This window comes from Pygocentrus nattereri, chromosome 23 (genome assembly GCF_015220715.1).
Source record: "Pygocentrus nattereri isolate fPygNat1 chromosome 23, fPygNat1.pri, whole genome shotgun sequence".
In the NCBI taxonomy this organism is placed as follows: Eukaryota; Metazoa; Chordata; class Actinopteri; order Characiformes; family Serrasalmidae; genus Pygocentrus; species Pygocentrus nattereri.
Genome location: NC_051233.1, coordinates 26,976,404 through 26,994,876, shown reverse-complemented (window position 1 = coordinate 26,994,876; position 18,473 = coordinate 26,976,404). Strand labels below are relative to the sequence as shown.

Sequence of the window (18,473 nt, the reverse complement as noted above, 5' to 3'; positions counted from 1 at the left end):
TAGTGAGGGTATCGAGCTCACCAATCAGGGCGCAGTTTCAGGTCACGTGATGTACTGAAAACTGCAGTATGGCTAGTTACTTGAAATGGAAAGTGAAAGCAGCAGATTGGACCCGCAGCTCCTCACACCGTTAGTTAGCTGAGGGATTTTTACCACAGAAAGGCCATGGACGGAGCAGGTCAGTGCTATAACGCAGCTGTGTGTCTTAACATTTAGGGCCTCATTACATTTTAAAAACGCCATTTTACTCGTGTGCTGAGTTGGTGTAACGCCAGGCTTGTTATGCCTCATCATGCAGTCTTTCGAGGCCAGTAACACTGATGTGGGTTTGTTTTGTAATTTCAGTTCACAGCCTCATGCGCAGAATTTCAGTTTGAAGTGTTTCTGAACTTTCCACAGCGTTAGTTCTTCTTCTTCATTAAAAGCTGAGGTCTTTGTGCTTCTGAACAGCCTTTGTTGTTTTCCAGCTAATTGGCAGGGACGTGGAGGTGATGAGGAGGTGATGCGTTACTTCGTGGCTGGATCCCCAATCATTTATGAATTTATAGAACTTCTTCAAGGTCTAAGTCCAAAGCTGAAGGAGGTGCCTACAGTGGAAAAGTGTGACTTCATTCTGTTTTTTTCCCCAAGTGTTTCTGAAGCCAAAACTGCCGTTGAAAGTGCTTTGCTAGAGCTTCATCACACTGAACGTAAGTACTTCTACAAGTATTGTGATTAATACACCTAGTGAGCATTTCCACCAGGGCTGGAGGACTTTGATCAAATCCATGTATATGGCTTACATTTTACAGCGACCAAGCCTGTTCTTCTAGTGGTGCTCCATTACACAGTAGATGGTGACATCAGCATATCAGATAGCAGTGAATATTTAAGAGAGAGCACCCTCACAGTGGACTGTCTGATCTCCAACGACGAGAATCTCCTGCAGTGCACAAAGAATAATGAAGCACTGACCAAAGCTAAAGAATGGATCCAGTCTGAGGTATTACTGAGTTATTTATGGTAACATTATAAGCATGTCTTTAATCTCTGTGTGCGCTCCAAATGAAGTGATTTACTGATTGAGTGACACTTTTTTTAAAAAACATATTTTACATATTTTCTCACAGATAGAAAAAAAGAAGCCTGAAATTCAACGTGAGTCAATGTGTTTTATATCCTATCACAGCAGTGAGATTACTGTGTATCTCTGCTCTGTTTGACTGCGCTTTATAAGTTTCATGCAGTTTATATGCACTATTAAAATAAAGGTGCCAGGAAGGTTCTTTGAATGAAGAACCCCTTTCAGATCCCATGTTATAGGCTCTGAAATCACTTTTTACACACAAGCACAGTTTCAGTTTAAGATTACTTTGTAAATTAGTTACAAGTTGAATCAAAACTTGCTTTAAACACAAGATCACAAAGAAGTTTTCCTTTACTGTATTGATGTGTAGGTCTCTGTTCATAAACATAAACTAACCAAAACTAATTTACTATAAAATGTTAATATAAAGTAAATATAAAGTGTTTGTATGAATTCACGACTGCATATGTGGACATATTTCTATATTGTGGTCTATTTACAGGTTAGGTTAGTTCCATCATTGGTGTTCTTGCTTGGCACTTCTTTGGTTTTGACATGTTACGTTTTTATACACACAAAAACCAAAAGGAACGACAGATTTCTCAAAATGTTCTGCAGTAAAAAGTCAGATATTTGACTTTGAAATGTAGTGGAGTGAAAGTAAAACGTCGCCCAAAATGGAAAAACTTAAGTAGAGTACAGATACACAATAAAAAACTACGTAAGTACAGTAAGAAATTACATTTACTTAGTTACTGTCCACCACTGGCTGCTTGTGACCGCAGACCCAGTCACAGAGGAATTAGCCTTTAGCTTACTCGCTGTGAGAACAGGCCAGTCATAGTGACGGTATCGAGCTCACCAATCAGGGCGCAGTTTCAGGTCACGTGATGTACTGAAAACTGCAGTATGGCTAGTTACTTGAAATGGAAAGTGAAAGCAGCAGATCGGACCCGCAGCTCCTCACACCGTTAGTTAGCTGAGGGATTTTTACCACAGAAAGGCCATGGACGGAGCAGGTCAGTGCTATAACGCAGCTGTGTGTCTTAACATTTAGGGCCTCATTACATTTTAAAAACGCCATTTTACTCGTGTGCTGAGTTGGTGTAACGCCAGGCTTGTTATGCCTCATCATGCAGTCTTTCGAGGCCAGTAACACTGATGTGGGTTTGTTTTGTAATTTCAGTTCACAGCCTCATGCGCAGAATTTCAGTTTGAAGTGTTTCTGAACTTTCCACAGCGTTAGTTCTTCTTCTTCATTAAAAGCTGAGGTCTTTGTGCTTCTGAACAGCCTTTGTTGTTTTCCAGATAATTGGCAGGGACGTGGAGGTGATGAGGAGGTGATGCGTTACTTCGTGGCTGGATCCCCAATCATTTGTGAATTTATAGAACTTCTTCAAGGTCTGAGTCCAAAGCTGAAGGAGGTGCCTACAGTGGAAAAGTGTGACTTCATTCTGTTTTTTTCCCCAAGTTTTTCTGAAGCCAAAACTGCCATTGAAAGTGCTTTGCTAGAGCTTCATCACACTGAACGTAAGTACTTCTACAAGTATTGTGATTAATACACCTAGTGAGCATTTCCACCAGGGCTGGAGGACTTTGATCAAATCCATGTATATGGCTTACATTTTACAGCGACCAAGCCTGTTCTTCTAGTGGTGCTCCATTACACAGTAGATGGTGACATCAGCATATCAGATAGTAGTGAATATTTAAGAGAGAGCACCCTCACAGTGGACTGTCTGATCTCCAACGACGAGAATCTCCTGCAGTGCACAAAGAATGATGAAGCACTGACCAAAGCTAAAGAATGGATCCAGTCTGAGGTATTACTGAGTTATTTATGGTAACATTATAAGCATGTCTTTAATCTCTGTGTGCGCTCCAAATGAAGTGATTTACTGATTGAGTGACACTTTTTTTAAAAAACATATTTTACATATTTTCTCACAGATAAAAAAAAAGAAGCCTGAAATTCAACGTGAGTCAATGTGTTTTATATCCTATCACAGCAGTGAGATTACTGTGTATCTCTGCTCTGTTTGACTGCGCTTTATAAGTTTCATGCAGTTTATATGCACTATTAAAATAAAGGTGCCAGGAAGGTTCTTTGAATGAAGAACCCCTTTCAGATCCCATGTGATAGGCTGGCATAATTTAGCTTTGACCACTAGGAGGAGTCCTGCACCTATTTTTTAAAGCTTTCCCTGTGTTGAAAGCAGATGAGCATCCCTGTGCATCCATAGATCGCGCTAATCAAACTGGAACAGAGGAGGAATGTGATGGCGTTCTGCATGACATTGATGAAGCAGAGCAAATACTAAATGACCTGCCAGGTAACATATGCATCAACTCATTATTAATACAGTTCCTAATAAATATTTATTTCTATGTAAGCCACACCCACTCGATATGAGAAGAAGGAAAATTACTCTGTCATCACTTTTTCATATTTAGACTTAAGAATGTTTGTTACCAGAACTTTGACTCAACTATACCAGGTGTAGTGTGACAACAATTGTTACCAAAAATATAATATGACAAACAATACAGTGGCATTAGAGACTGAAGAGTCATTATCGAGGAACAGTAGATTCAACGTTTTGGTAATGGTCAGGATGCTTGTCATTCAGGTTAGCTAAGGTAGTAAGTCTTGGCTTCTTTTCAGTGGAGGGACTTTTGCATACTGGTAGAACATGTAGAACATGCAACCAGACAGTTTATTACTGATCACACAGATCTCAGGTCAGTGCTCCATAAATTCTATCAGCACGTGGACTTGACAATGAGAGGGGCGAATGCGCTGGATCTTGTTTACACAAACATTTCCAATGGGTACTGGGTGTACCTGCCTACACCACCTCGGCTACTCGGACCACATATCTGTAATGCTGTAATGCATACAGGGCACTCGTCAGATGCCCCAAACTAGATCAGAAGCAGGTGAAAACCTGTCCAGCAGCAGCTGTTTCTGCTCTTCAGGACTTGCTTTGAGCAGACTGCATGGGATGTGTTTAGGGAAGCTGCCACTGACAGTGATTCTGTTAACCTGGAAGAGCATACAGCATCAGTGATTGGCTATATCTGCAAGTTACAATCTCCAAGACCATCATCACAAGTCTATAGTGTTGCATTGAAAAATCATTAACTCTTCGATATGTTTTGAATTCAGATTTCAGAGTCTTCTTTATGGAGTCCTATGCCCTTCAATGAGCAGAAGTAGAGATAGTAAAAAAAAAAAAATGTAAACAAAATCCAAATTTGGGTCTGATTTTTGTCAAACAATCTTGATACAGGCAATAGTGCACCACTGCAGTCTGTTACATGCAATAGTCCATTGATCTCTTTCTCTACTTGGGTTTTTTGGAAAAGAGGCACATCATTTTCTTTGTACTGTGCACTATCCTTCTTGTCATGTTGAGTACATTTTCTTGAGTATGTTTCTAATGTAATGTTAGCACTGCTATATTTTACAGTAGGGAACATGTACAGTACTTTATTTGTAACATTGACCTTTCTGAGAATGTATTTCTTCTCAAAGCAGGTTAATGTTTACAAGGAGTGTATTTTTGTTATTTTTAATGAACTGTCAAAGTAACTATTTTCTTTTTACATGAATAAATCATTTTGCATGTTGAGAAGCTCAGGAGACACCACCTAGTTTTGTGAGCTGCTATTTGTCAATCCAAATCCAGAGTCAGTTAACTGAGTCCACTGAACTCATTCTCAACTCTCTCCTTCCATAGCCTCCAGACTTGCTGTGCTTTTTGTGCTACATTACACATCAGACCCAAACATCAGAGTATCAGACAGCAGATCTGTAAACAGAAGAAATACACTCACAGTGGACTGTCTGATCTCTGAGTCTGATTGTTTATTGATTCACTAAATTAATTCTTAACTTTCTCTTTCTTCAGCCACTAGGCCTGCTGCTTCAGGGATGCTCTATCATACACCTAACCCAGACCTCACTGTGTTACAGAAGTGCGCTCAAAATGATAACGCTCCTCCTGAGGTGAGTCGTGGTCCATGTTTCTACCAGGTTAGTTTCAGAAAGATGAGAACTAAAAGACTCTTTAGTGCATTTTGTGTTGATTGTAATAATAATATAATTTCACTTTGCAGGAATCAAAGCCAACAAAATCCATGGTAAGCTTTCCATTATTCCAGCCTTCAGTTTTAAAAAATTGAGACTTTGGAGAAATTGCTAAAATATTCTGTATTTTTACAGGGCAGAAATAAAAGGCCATGTCAGTGTAAGTTCTATAGTCCTGACCATAAATAATATGATATATAATAAGACTGTGTTTGATCACTGAACGCTTTGTCAGGATGGAATACAGTCATACCCTGTACTTCTGCTTGTTCCAGCACCTCCTGTAGAAACCAAGCCTGTAAACATTTTCTCTTGTGTTACTGGGAACACTCTGGGATCTCATAATGAATTTGTGAGAATTCTCTGCAAACGAAGAGCAGAACTGCAGGAGGTTCCTACAGTGGAGAAGTGTGATGTCATTCTGGCTTTCTGTCCTGTTGTATCAGCGGCTGGTATTGACACTAAAAACGCACTGCAGCAACTTAATGATGTATCCGGTAATGCACAGACTGATACTCATTACTCTGCTGGTTTTGATGTTGGAAATGCATTGAAATCACTGAAATATTTTTTTGCAAATTTTTTCATATTTGAATATTTAAGCCAATATACTTTACAAAAAACTTGACATTAAAATTGAAAATGTCCAGGCATCCATTGAAAGTCCCTAAAATGTCTTTGAATCATGTTTTATAGGTTCTAGGCCTGTTGTTCTGGTGGTGCTCCATCACACATTTGACCCAGAGCTCATTGTTCCAGACAGCAGCAGATCAGTAAACAGAGAGAAAACACTGACAGTGGACTGTCTGTTCTATGAGGATAAAGGACTGCTGCACTGTAGGAGGAATGATGAGGCTCTCAGCAGAGTTTCAGAGTGGATTGACACTCAGGTATCTTTGCTTCATCAGTGAAATCATGTGAATGTTGTCTTAACTATGCATTGTATATGGATTTGGTACATCGTCTGGATAACAGTGTCTATTCCTACAAATACTGTTTCCCTATAGTGGGCATAACTGTAGGGAATTTGGTCTGTAGAGCAATTAATCAAAATATTTCAGTAACACTTTCTCATCTCCCTACACTCTTAGCAAAAGAATTCTATTTAGTTCTAAAAATGAGTTCTTTGACTTGTAACAGTAGAAGAACCCTTTTTGGTGCTATTTAGAATCATCTTTAAAAAGTTTCATTATAGAGCCATATACAACTGGTTTTCCATCATAGAGAAGAATCTTTGACCATACAGAGAACTGCCTATGCATTTAAATGGGTCTTCAAGTGTTTATGGTTCTATTTAGAACCATTGCCTTTACTAAGGAACTCCTGAAGAACCATTTTTATAGTGTGGCATAGAGATCATTGTGCACATGCCTGCTGCTTAAAGATTTATTATGGTTAATGAGTCTACCTCTGGCCTTTGTATGTCATGTAGTTTAGCACAGTATTGCATCAATATGAAGATCATTCATCGTTCCTGGAATCTGCAGCTGATACAATCAAGACCAAGTGTACAGACTATGCGCAACCGAGATTAGATGAAGTAAATTCTCTAGAAATGTGGACATTCAGTTTCTACATCATTGAGATTTTGGAAAACAACAGTGTGAATTTCTATAAAGATTGCTCATGTTTTCCTTCTTGGAACCTAAACAGGCATCAGAAGCAACTAATCCATTTGACAACTGGATGGGGTTCTCTGAGATGACTAGAATGGTGAGAGTTTGGTCTCTTTAGCAGTTATAACTGTACACTGCTGTGTTTCTATATATTAATCATGCTGTTTAATTTACCTGTACAGCTTTGGAGATATCCGGAGATACCAAATCCTTTGTCTTTACCACAGAAGAACATGGGGTCGAGTTCTGTAAGTTCCTCTTCTCCTTTCTCATCTCAGTAACAGACAGTAATTCAGTGTACAGCGCAAATAATGATAATTGTTGGCTGATCTGTTCTGATGGGATTTGTGGGCTCTGTAATATACTGTTGTGTGTGAATGTGAGAGAATTTTCTTTCTTTTTTCTCACAGGTAACAGGAGTAAGTCAAGGTCAGTGATATCCAAGCGATACAATAAATACAGTAAATGAAGTGAAACATTTTTTCTTAGACAGTCCTGGATTATACAAGATTGTGAATGGACAAAATATAGTCCATGTTTAGGCTTAATCCCTGTCCACCAAACCAGTCTAGAGTTTCTTTTGTTTAGTACACTGTGGTAGTCCTGCATCAAATGGAGTTGTATAAAGGAGTATGTGTAACGGGATTACTTCTGCGTTGTGTAGGGTTTTAATGATGCATTGTGGAAGTGATGACATTAGCACACCAGCTTAACATGAGGGAGCATTTATTTTCTCCACCTGCACAGAGTTTACAAAAGGCGAATAAACAGGCTTCATTAGTTTCTCTCTCTCGTGCCCTCAGCTGCGCCTGTTAAACACCGTGCACTCAGATTACAACAAAGTTGCTACACTACCCGGATTATACAAACCCTAAAATTGCAAAAATAAAAGTTACAGCTCTTCTTTAAAAACAAACAAATGCCTGCACTGCCGGTTTAATTCTGATCATATTAAGCAAAAGAAAACGAAGAAAGATACGGTGAACAACTGGCATCCCTACTTCGTAATTAGCATTCCACCTTAACAGAACTCGTGGCCAACAGCGAATAAAAACGTATCAAAACCTCATAAAACAGAGTGTTAACTGCACAACGGCCTAACCAGTGTGTGCTATAATGTTTTTGTGACTGAATTAACTCGTTTTAGGTCAAAAACTGGAAAATACAAAGTGTGTTAACTTAAAATAACGGAGCTGCGCCAGCACATACCTTCTCGCACAGTGGCGTTTTCCAAAGAGGACGAAAGGTGGGGCTACAGCTTTCTTTCGTGCTCCACTCAAGTAAAGGCTGCTAAAACTCCGCCCATATTGATCTTGCTCTAGTAAATCAAAGTACTCTTTTATATATTTCTCAAGCTAGATTATTTGCAGTAGCCAAAAGAAACTATAAAATAATTAGAACTAAGAGTTTTACAGATAGAATTTTACATTTCATAGTCCCCCTTTCTCTCCTCAATGAATTGCTCCAACAATTAAAAGCCCTTGCTGATTTCAAAATAAAATCCCTTAATTGAATAATCTAGTGTAACAACATCACACTGCCACATATGCACTCGATTGTTTTAAACACAGCAGCCATACAACCTAAAACTTATTAAAACTTATTATTTGTTTGGAGAAATTTAGTCCCTCACACTTCTTTGTTGTTTCTCTGAGAGCTTTTCCAGAGTAGAATACAGTCATTGTTTGTTTTTTTAAATGTTCATACCAATGTATGATATTTTTCCAGATCTGCCACAGGTCAAACTCTGTCTTGGAAAGCTTAATTTTTTCACTTGTGTTACTGGGAACACTCTGGGATCTCATAATGAGTTTGTGAGAATTCTCCGCAAACGAAGAGCAGAACTGCAGGAGGTTCCTACAGTGGAGAAGTGTGATGTCATTCTGGCTTTCTGTCCTGTTGTATCAGCGGCTGGTATTGACACTAAAAACGCACTGCAGCAACTTAATGATGTATCCGGTAATGCACAGACTGATACATGATACGTTGGAAATGCATTGAAATCACTGAAATATTTTTTGCTAATTTTTGCATATTTAAATATTTAAGCCAATATACTTTACAAAAAACTTGACATTAAAATTGAAAATGAATTGAAATCCGTTGACAGTCCCTAAAATGTCTTTGAATCATGTTTTACAGGTTCTAAGTCTGCTGTTCTGGTGGTGCTCCATCACACATTTGACCCAGAGGTCATTGTTCCAGACAGCAGCAGATCAGTAAACAGAGAGAAAACACTGACAGTGGACTGTCTGTTCCATGAGGATAAAGGACTGCTGCACTGTAGGAGGAATGATGAGGCTCTCAGAAGAGTTTCAGAGTGGATCGAGGTGATACTGAGGTGACTGTAACTGTGGGGAATTGGGTCTGTTTAGCGTTCAATCTGAAAAAAACATTTCCGTGATTTTAATCATGTGGTTGTATTTTGTTCCATTTTAGAGGAACAACAGATCAAAATTGTTTTGTACATTTGTATAGATGTATTCATACATTCATTCATCCAAAAAGCCTTCAGGTGTCAGTACTATTGTAGATTCTTCTGCTGCTCATTGCAACATACTTACATTCTGTGTGTGTGTGTGTGTGTGTGTGTGTATTATAGGATCATAACCAAGTTATGATCTGAAAAGTTATCTGAAAAGTATTCATGAAAATGAAGCATCTAGTGAGTATGAAAGAATTTCTTTGTTTTCTGCAAAACCCGATTATTACTATTTTTTATATTTTGGCATTAACATGAGGATTCATAACATCTTAAAATGAACACTTACCAAAAACAAATTTCCATCTACACCACTGCCCTGAAAAGATTTAATACAGCTCACAAAAAGAAGCTAATGTGTGTGTTTGAATCATTAAGGCTTAAATCCACAAAATTAACAAGATATTTTAAGCTAAAGGCAACAGTACTGTGGGAGGAGCTGAGTCCATCTTTCCTATTTTTCAGGTTCTCTTAAATATTTCTGTATTACAAATGGAAACACACTGAATACTCGGTTAGAATTTCTGAGAATACTCAAAAAAGACTTACCAGCACTGCAGGAGGCGTCTTCAGTAGAGGAGTGTGATGTCATTCTGGAGTTTTGTTCTGTCAGTCCAGCTGTTGATAATGAGGCCGTTCTGTGAAGAATTGGCGGTAAATACCATTCAAAGGAATACAGACTGAATACGATGAAGCTTAAGTTCTTATAATACTGGTTTCATAAATTTAAATAAAACAAATCCCTTTAAACAGCCAGCAAGCCTGCAATTCTAGTGGTGCTTCATAAACTTTCGGATCCAGAGAAAACAATAAGAGACAGCAGCAGGTCTGTAACCAGAGAGGATGGAGTCACAGTGGACTGTTGGTTTCTTGAAGACAGGGGTAGACTGGAATGCCCAGAGAATTCAGAGGCTTTCATTAGGGTTTTGAAATGGTTGAGAACTAAGGTATTACACCACACTGATTTCCCTACATCTTATACTCTTCCGTTACACTTCACACAGTGACTGGCAGTTAGAGATGCAGCACACATCTTCATTCTTGAACATGGACCTATTGTAAAAGCACAAGTACAAACAAAGGGAAAAAAAGTAAATGAAATGCATTTTAGTTGTGTTTTCTAACTCTGCCTAAAGGGGGGTGTCACAGGAAGAGAGGAGGATGGAGTGGGAACCCACAGGAGGAGGACATGAGGAGCCTGGATCAGCTGGTAGACCATGAAGATCATCCAGAAATGTGTTGATCAACCCAGAAAACTGCACATACAAAGTGAACATAGATTTTGTTGAGCTAACATAATATGAACTATGGGCTCTGTTCAAGCTTATTTGTGTTCTGTTAATATACGTTTTACTTAGTATTGATTATTATGAACGGATTCATTTTCATAATGCCTCTTAACAAAGCCACATCAAGGTGAACATTGGCCCCAGACTATAAATCCTGGGGGCACCTCCATTGCTCACACACATTGCTCTTGTCTGACATAAAGTGAGAGTTAAAGGGGGGGTTTGTCTCTGATGTTCAACTTAACCCTTTTATTTTGAAGGAGCAATTTACACAATATAGCATGGAAGTAAGTAACAATACCATAACTTCAGCCCTTTTATGGAGCTGTTTTGAACTGTTTAGAGAAAGCGAGTTCATTAGATAGTGGTAGTGATGCTGCTGTGATATTTGACATGTTTTTTCTTCCACATTTGCTACACAGGGTATAGCTGTATTTCATATAACGGAATTTACATAATCACGTAGATTTAAGCTAATCTTCTAACGTGGTTCAAAAGCTTATGAAGGGTAGTTGTCGATGATCACCAGTCATGGTAGTTTCATCATTCACTTTTGTTTATTTGTTTGTGTTTCGTTCATTGAGTGCCTTTCGTCTGATTATAAATGCTACTTTATGCTGAGCTTCACTTGGTGGCCTAATAAGAAGTAATACATTACTGTTAACTCAGTAGAACTACTGTAAAAGACACACTTATTAGGTTTCTCTTTCCACATTGCATGTATGTAGATACTGCTTGGCATCCACAAAGCAAGGATTCTCATTATCAAAATGCTGTCTGAGTAATCCGTCTTGGGAAACACAATGCTGATCTACAGGGATCTTCTTCACTGTGCATGTCAAATCCAAACTAGAAACGATGTATGTGGTATTGTTTGCAATCTGTGTTGTCGTCTAACTGCGTGTATGCCACGCTTTTATGAACTGCACTGTACACTCTCAGAAAAAAAGGTATGACACTGTCACTGGGGCAGCACCCTTTTTGTCACTGTGGTGGTACCCTCAGGGGTACATCTTAGTACCTTTAGTCAGGGAACATAACTGTACCAGAATCTGTTGAAATGATATTCTCTAAGTTGTGCTGACTCCACACACCCTGTGTTAAAACCGCTGTTGCACCTTTGAGGGTGCACTTACATTGTTTGTACCTTGATGAACGAATCATGTACCTGCATGGTGTCTTTGTTTCTAACAGTGTAATGCTCCATGTGTCTTATGCTGCTTTCATATTCAGAATTAAATATTCGTTTTCAATAATGACCATTGTTGAAAAAGTGAGTTTGTACTGAATCAGAGTGCATTGTTCACTTGATGACTGTAAATCTGCAGTTACAGCCAAACATGTAAATATCCACCCAGCAGCTGCTTTCAGGCTTAGGGTTTAAAGGCATGAATTTTGTAAACTCAAATTGAATCAACATTAGTAAATCTATCTGGAATTAAACTGATTCCAAACGTGTGAACTGTGCTGTGCTGAAGACACTCTCTTTTGGTGCACAGCTGTTTGCCGAGGTGGACCAAGTACACAAACCATGTACTTGAGTTAAAGTAGAGATAGCCGAGGTAAAATACTACTCCAGTAAAAGTAGAAGTCCTTACTCTAGACCTCAACTTCAGTAAAAGTACAAAGGTATTTACCTTCAAATGTACTTAAGTATAAAGTAAAAGTACTAAAAGAGTAATTCTGGCTCTGATGTCCTGTTATCATTTTTATAACAAGACTGGCTTCATGAACTCATTTCAGGTGAAAGTCCTCCAGCGTCTCTCTTGGTAAACCAGTCTTTTAATAGAACGTCATTAATTAGTGACGCTGACGTCTATTAAAATGATCAGAAGCACAAAACACTGAAGGTAAACAGTTTCCATCAGGGAGAACCGAGTGGCTCTGAAATCACTTTTTACACACAAGCAAAGTTTCAGTTTAAGATTACTTTGTAAATTAATTACAAGTTGAATCAAAACTTGCTTTAAACGCAAGATCACAAAGACGTTTTCCTTTACTGTATTGATGTGTAGTTCTCTGTTCATAAACATAAACTAACCCAAACTAATTTACTATAAAATGTTAATATAAAGTAAATCTTATAGTCTCAGGCTATGTATGCCATGTCTTCTGAACATATCTGGACAATGGTTCACTGAGCCTGGGATTCAGGCAGAATAAAGCATCAACATATTATTGGTCTATTTAAATACATGTATTCCATGTTTTTTTGCTACTGTAGCACACACATGTCTTCCTGGGCTCTGTCTTTCTAAAGAATTAAAGTTGGTACAGAGTTGTTTCGATACACTGTGCAACAGTTCAAGACTGAGTTGCTTTGCCTCTGATATGAAGTCAGTAGGAAGTGGGAGTGGACAGGATGTGATGTGTCAAAAGTCTTCCTCATTTAGAAAGTGAAAGAGTAATATGGCCCTTCCCACACATCATGGGGAAAGTGAAAGACTTGTTTGTATGTTTATCTGAGGACCAGCAGAGCAGGTGTCTGTTCTGGTAAAGCACTACTGCGTCACTGCTTTTAGCTTCTAAAACGTGTCTAGTAACTCCAGTAAAGGTGTCTGTCTACACAACTGACGTGAGTTCTCAGTCTTTCTTCTTCTTTCAACGTGTCAATTTTATCCTCTTCCTGATCATCCAGAGAAAACTTTCAAGTCACTGTTTCTTTAACTGTTGCAGTTTGTTTTTTTTTCACTAGTAAGCAAGAATGCTAACAATAATAGTTTTATACTGCGTTTGTACTGACATATATTCTTCTATAATCACACAAAACAAAACGCTTAACTCAGAATATGATGCCAGGAAAGATTGTACAGTACCATAAGATGAGCAATACATCAGTTCTGTTGACACCGGCCTTTCATTCTCCTGATCCTTATGTTTGGTGTGGTTGAGCTTCATTCAAAAATATGACCACCCTTCACTTTATTTCATTACCTGTGAAAAAGCCATAAGTGGGAAAAAAGGAGTTTCTAAAACGAGTTAAAAAAATGAAAAGATAAAGAGAAAATGGGACTCCTAACAAAAGTATAAGACCTGGAGAACCATCAGAACTGTCATTAGATAACTGGTACTTGAAGCTTTCATCTTCGAGAGAGTGGAGAAAATCAAGCTTTAGTCTTGCTTTGGCTCTGAAAAAATCCACAGGTGTTTTTGTCCATCCTTCCACAACTCAACACTATGAAAGGTCCCTTTCTGAGAAAAAGCAGAATAAAAATTAAAAAAAAAAGAAAGAAGAAAATTTGCAACCTAAACAAATTAGCTGCATTGTAGCGCTAATCATTTAAAACTGGGAGAGAATTAACTAAAGTGAAAGCAAGTTGTGAGTTCTGGCCCTGCAAGATGCACATTTTTCCCATGAGGAACCTGCTCCTCCTATCCATAAATAGACAGATACAAACCAAAGACCTGTTCTACCAGGCCTTCGGTGACTGCGATACCTGCTGACGTTGGTGTTTTATGTTGAGGACACTAACACGTGGGAAAACATTCAGCAAGTCTAAGCCTGAATAGCTTGAAAGAGCTGCCTGTGTAGACAGAGTCTCGAAATCTCTTCTTATCTCTCCGTCTCTGCCATTAATAACTAAATGATCAGTCTACAGTGACTCTTACATTTTATAATGATCTTTGTGCTGTAACACTTTTGACTCTCCAGTGTGGTGGTGATGACAGAGATCGATTACCTGTAGATATTCAAATTATTAACAAACTAACTATCTGGTGAAACTTAACAACATCAATGTCAGGGTTCGGATTAGGACGCAGGTTACGTTTAGGACAGGGTTAGGTTTTAGGTTAAGGTTAGGGTTAGGGCCAGGTTTAAGGTTAAGGAATACTAAGATGAATTTATTAATTCAGTAAGCAAGGTAAACAATTATAAACCCAATTTAAATGAAATGGGACAGTAGGAAAAATGCACATAAAAACAGACAGCAGTGATTTGCCAGTCTTTTTTTTTTACTTGCATTCACTTGAAAAGGTAGAAAAAGCTTTGTTTTCATTGTAATTGTTTGGGAACTGTGCAAACCAACTGTTGATTTTTTTCCATTCTCGCTTGATGTAACACTTCATCACATCAGGGGGTGTAATGGGAGGGAGAGAGACTGTGGGTAGAGGGTAGGTGGTTGGGTGGCCTTATTTCTGTATGACTATGGATAAATGATCAATAAACAGTTGTGACATTAATAATGTAGCAAAAAAGGAAAATTTATGCCCTCATATAAGAGGGGTGTGGTGGTGTGGCCAAGGAATACTGGCCCAGGTATTAAAAAAAGACTTCACAGATGTGTAAGTTACCCATGCCATTTGCAGTAATACACCCGCTACCACAACAGATGCAGGCTTTTGAACTTTGCACTGGTAACAGTATATCTTTGGCCTGTAGAACACATCGTCTGTTATTTGTAAATACAATTTGAGAGGTGGACTCATCAAACCACACCAACCATTTCCTCTTTGCATGATTCCATCTCAGATCAGTCTTTGACAATCTATTCATTACAGAGGCATGATTGTTTTTAATGCAGCGGCGACTGAGGGATTGGAGGTCATGGCCACTCGATACTGGTTTTTAGCTTTGCCCTTTAAGCACAGAGATTTTTCTTTTTTTTTTACTTTTTTTCTTTTAGGTCACTACTTTCATTTGTTATTTGAATCTGTAATTTTGACGCAACATGGTCTATTTTATCATTTTCTTATTGCTGTTAGCCACACAGCAGTTGGTGCTTCATGCTTCTGTTTTCATTAACAGACAGCAGCAACATACAAAAGGAAGCAAGAGTGAGACAAGTTGGTTATGGAACGTTTTGGTGAGTAAACACATGGCTAATGACTCAGGTATATTTAGGTGTAGCATATAGAGATTCATGTTCACGTGGAAACGGCTTATTACAATTACCCCAAACATCATAATGACTTGGGTAAATTGAAATATTTAGTTTTATGTTCACAAAAAAATCTAGAAAAGTTAGTGACACTGAGATACTGTTTTTCTTGAACTTGAAAATAATTATTTAATCCAAATATAGCACGATGAGTAAATATGTAATACACTTTATTCCATGATACGGAATTAAACAAACTGTGTTTCATCTTTCTGTTCAACCTGAATGTATTCATATTCAGCACTATTCAACACAGTTCTATTTCCTCCATATGTCATATAGGAGATTTCCATTCGATTTAATTTGCACATGAAGTGCTTGGTTTGAATATTAACCTGGGAACAGGCCTGTAAGGATAAGCTGGCCTCCCTAAATTCACGTATTTGCCTATGATATGACTCTGTAACTCATACTGTCACGTAGTACCATGTACTTCGGTATCACTTAAGCATAAACTCAGCATGCATATGGAGAATATGAAATATGAAAGTAATAAAATGATCATCTCAGGTGAGGGCATCAGAATCTTCCACAGAACATGGTATGGTACTCATTATTATTATTATTATTATTATTATTATTATTATTATTATTAGGCTTCTGCATCAGAAGTTCTGCTACTTGGGAAACATTCATAGTAGTGTTATAAACTGAGCAAATGTCTGTCACTCTAGTTTAAGGGATCGTATATGAATATAATATTATTTAAGTCATATAATATCTCAGGTCATCTTGTTACTGATGAATCTGTATATAAATATTCAGGTATTTTTTTTCTAAATATTATTCAGTGCTTTTACAGTCCTGACCAAATGATATGTTTTGCTGATTTCTAAGTGAAAATAAGTTAACACATCCTTTAAGGAGAACAAAAACTCTGTGAGAAAAAATAAAAACATAAAGCATAAAATGTACCATAACTTTTGCACAAGCCACTGTTTCCAATATGTTAAATTCAGCATGTAAAGAGTAATTGTGTATTGAAATATGCGGAAGTGTGTTTTCTGTTCTGTGTTAAGATATTTTCACTCAGCAAATCAACAAAATGTCTATTGATCAAGTGTGACCAAACTTTTGCATTTGACTGGATTTCATACCTTAGTATTCAAAGTTTATGCAAAATCTAAATATTGAGTGTCACCACTATATTGCTGTTTTGCTTCTCTTTTTTTTGTTGGTCAGAATGTCTTTGCTTTCGCTGAACTGCTTTGCTGTGCTTGAGTGGCACATTATGAAAAGTCTGCGCAGGTAAATGAACATTTAGTTCAAAGTCACCATTAACACAGTTGAAACCCTCCACAGGACGACTGAAGTTCTTCGCTATTGTGACTGGAAAGGCGATAAACGCTGACAAGGACTTCATCAGAAAACTCCACAAACACCAACCAAACCTGCAGAAGGTGTCTACAGTGGAGGGGTGTGATGTCATTCTGGTTTTCTGCCCTGTTGCTTCTCGAGCTGGAACTGACATTGAAGCAGCACTGAAAAATCTCAATGACAAATCGGGTAACTACCTCACACAGCAAACTTCAGAATCTTCACACTGATTCACGCTTCACTGCTTGATTTAATATATTTATACCACTTTCCACAGCCACTAAGCCTGCTGTTCTAGTGGTGCTCCACCATACGTTTGACCCAGACAGCACTGTACCTGACAGCAGCAGAGCCGTGACCAGAAGAAACACATTCACAGTGGACTGTCTGTTCTATGAGGACAGTGGACTGCTGCAGTGCAGGAAGAACGATACGGCATTAGAGAAAATCACACAGTATTTAAAACTTCAGGTATTGCAGTCCATCTTTATCATACTACTGTGGTTTCACCCTTTGTGTTCCTATACGTGCACCTTGGCTATGATGAACGAGACTTTATAGCAAATCGTTCTCATTTCAGAAACCAGCATCAGCCTTAACACACAGAGGTAACACAAACCACTTAATCATTCCTCAGTATCATCTTCATACTCATTTTCACATTCCATCACTCCTGTTATAAATAGACATCAAAAGCAATGTGATTATTCTTACTGATGTTCTGTTTCAATATTTTAGATTATGGCACTGTGAGTTCACAACCCTCATCGCAGTCTTTAAGGCAGCCACTGCTACAGTCCAGCAGGAGCAATGCAGGAGAAGATACAGAGTCATGCTGTAGCGACTGTTGCTGCAGTGTCCCTTGTGGGCATTGGTTTAGAGATCTATGCTGTAGAACATAAAAGGAGCAGTTAGTACAAGAGTTTACAGATGCAATTTCCAGAAAACTTTATTTCTGGTTAGATCAGAGTTGGAGCTAAACTCTGCAGTGTGGTAGATCTCTGGGATCACGATTGGGCACCCCTTTCCTGAAAGATCATTCCTTGCCAATCACCTAGGGCTTGGAAAAGTTACATCATGTTTCCACAAAAACTTCAGCTAAATTCGTGCAACCATGCAAAATTTCAAAACCGCTCCAAATAATGTTGAGGTTATGATTTTTAAGCACAAGGTGGAAAACAAGAGGTTGTATTATCAATGCTATGCCATAAAACTAACACTCCGACTTAGTAACTCCTAATAATGGATAATATCTTATTTTGAGATATTGTGTGGTTATTTTTACTTAATACAGTGTCCTCCACAAATATTGGCACCCCTGGTAAACATGGTTTTCTTACCAGAAACATCTTGAATGTCTGTCATTGCAAACAAAAGCTTCTCCACCAATAATGAACTACATTTAGTGTTCAGTATTTCTTCTGCTTTGATTCTACTTCATTGCACATGTTGTAATGTTATGATTTCTTTAGCTGTTTTAACTTTACTGAGTTTATAACAATGTCTGGTCTAAATAAGGTTAAGTAAGGTTAGGACATGCTAAATTGGCCCTAGTGATGTAATGTTTATTTATTTGGTTCAATATAAGAAAAATAAGTGTTCCAATTTCATATCTTTGGTTTTTTAGCCTACATTAACGACAGGTAACAGCAAAAAGTTCAATATGTCATGGAAAATGATTAAAATCAGAGTAAAGCTATATTAAAGTTGCTTATAGTTCTCTGTTTTAA

General features: G+C 38.0%; 2 protein-coding genes across 16 annotated transcripts; both read left to right on the top strand.

The window, feature by feature from the left end:
- The first annotated feature begins 100 nt into the window (after nucleotides 1-100).
- Nucleotides 101-11,805, top strand: LOC108416447. 15 transcript variants are annotated; one of them, XR_005129500.1, is made up of 20 exons: nucleotides 101-178; nucleotides 468-689; nucleotides 792-982; nucleotides 1,110-1,137; nucleotides 2,375-2,596; nucleotides 2,699-2,889; nucleotides 3,017-3,044; nucleotides 3,286-3,399; nucleotides 4,981-5,078; nucleotides 5,189-5,212; nucleotides 5,295-5,319; nucleotides 5,435-5,656; nucleotides 5,856-6,049; nucleotides 6,813-6,872; nucleotides 6,958-7,023; nucleotides 7,186-7,204; nucleotides 8,504-8,734; nucleotides 8,918-9,116; nucleotides 9,378-9,911; nucleotides 10,011-11,805. XR_005129500.1 is itself a non-coding variant. In XM_037533350.1 (20 exons), exons 1-19 carry the CDS (start codon nucleotides 166-168, stop codon nucleotides 9,399-9,401), a joined length of 2,160 nt encoding a protein of 719 aa, XP_037389247.1. In that variant the 5' UTR covers nucleotides 101-165; the 3' UTR covers nucleotides 9,402-9,440; nucleotides 10,394-11,805. The 15 variants fall into 15 exon arrangements, 13 of the variants coding, with proteins under 13 accessions (XP_037389247.1, XP_037389245.1, XP_037389244.1 ...); XR_005129501.1 differs by having other exon boundaries at nucleotides 9,378-10,204; nucleotides 10,394-11,805; XM_037533350.1 differs by having other exon boundaries at nucleotides 8,918-9,105; nucleotides 9,378-9,440; nucleotides 10,394-11,805.
- A 1,178-nt stretch (nucleotides 11,806-12,983) lies between these two features.
- LOC119262235 lies at nucleotides 12,984-18,442 on the top strand. Its single transcript, XM_037533360.1, has 6 exons — nucleotides 12,984-13,121; nucleotides 15,294-15,351; nucleotides 16,729-16,932; nucleotides 17,021-17,214; nucleotides 17,324-17,351; nucleotides 17,482-18,442. Exons 2-6 carry the CDS (start codon nucleotides 15,339-15,341, stop codon nucleotides 17,643-17,645), a joined length of 603 nt encoding a protein of 200 aa, XP_037389257.1. The 5' UTR covers nucleotides 12,984-13,121; nucleotides 15,294-15,338; the 3' UTR covers nucleotides 17,646-18,442.
- The last annotated feature ends 31 nt before the right edge of the window (nucleotides 18,443-18,473 follow it).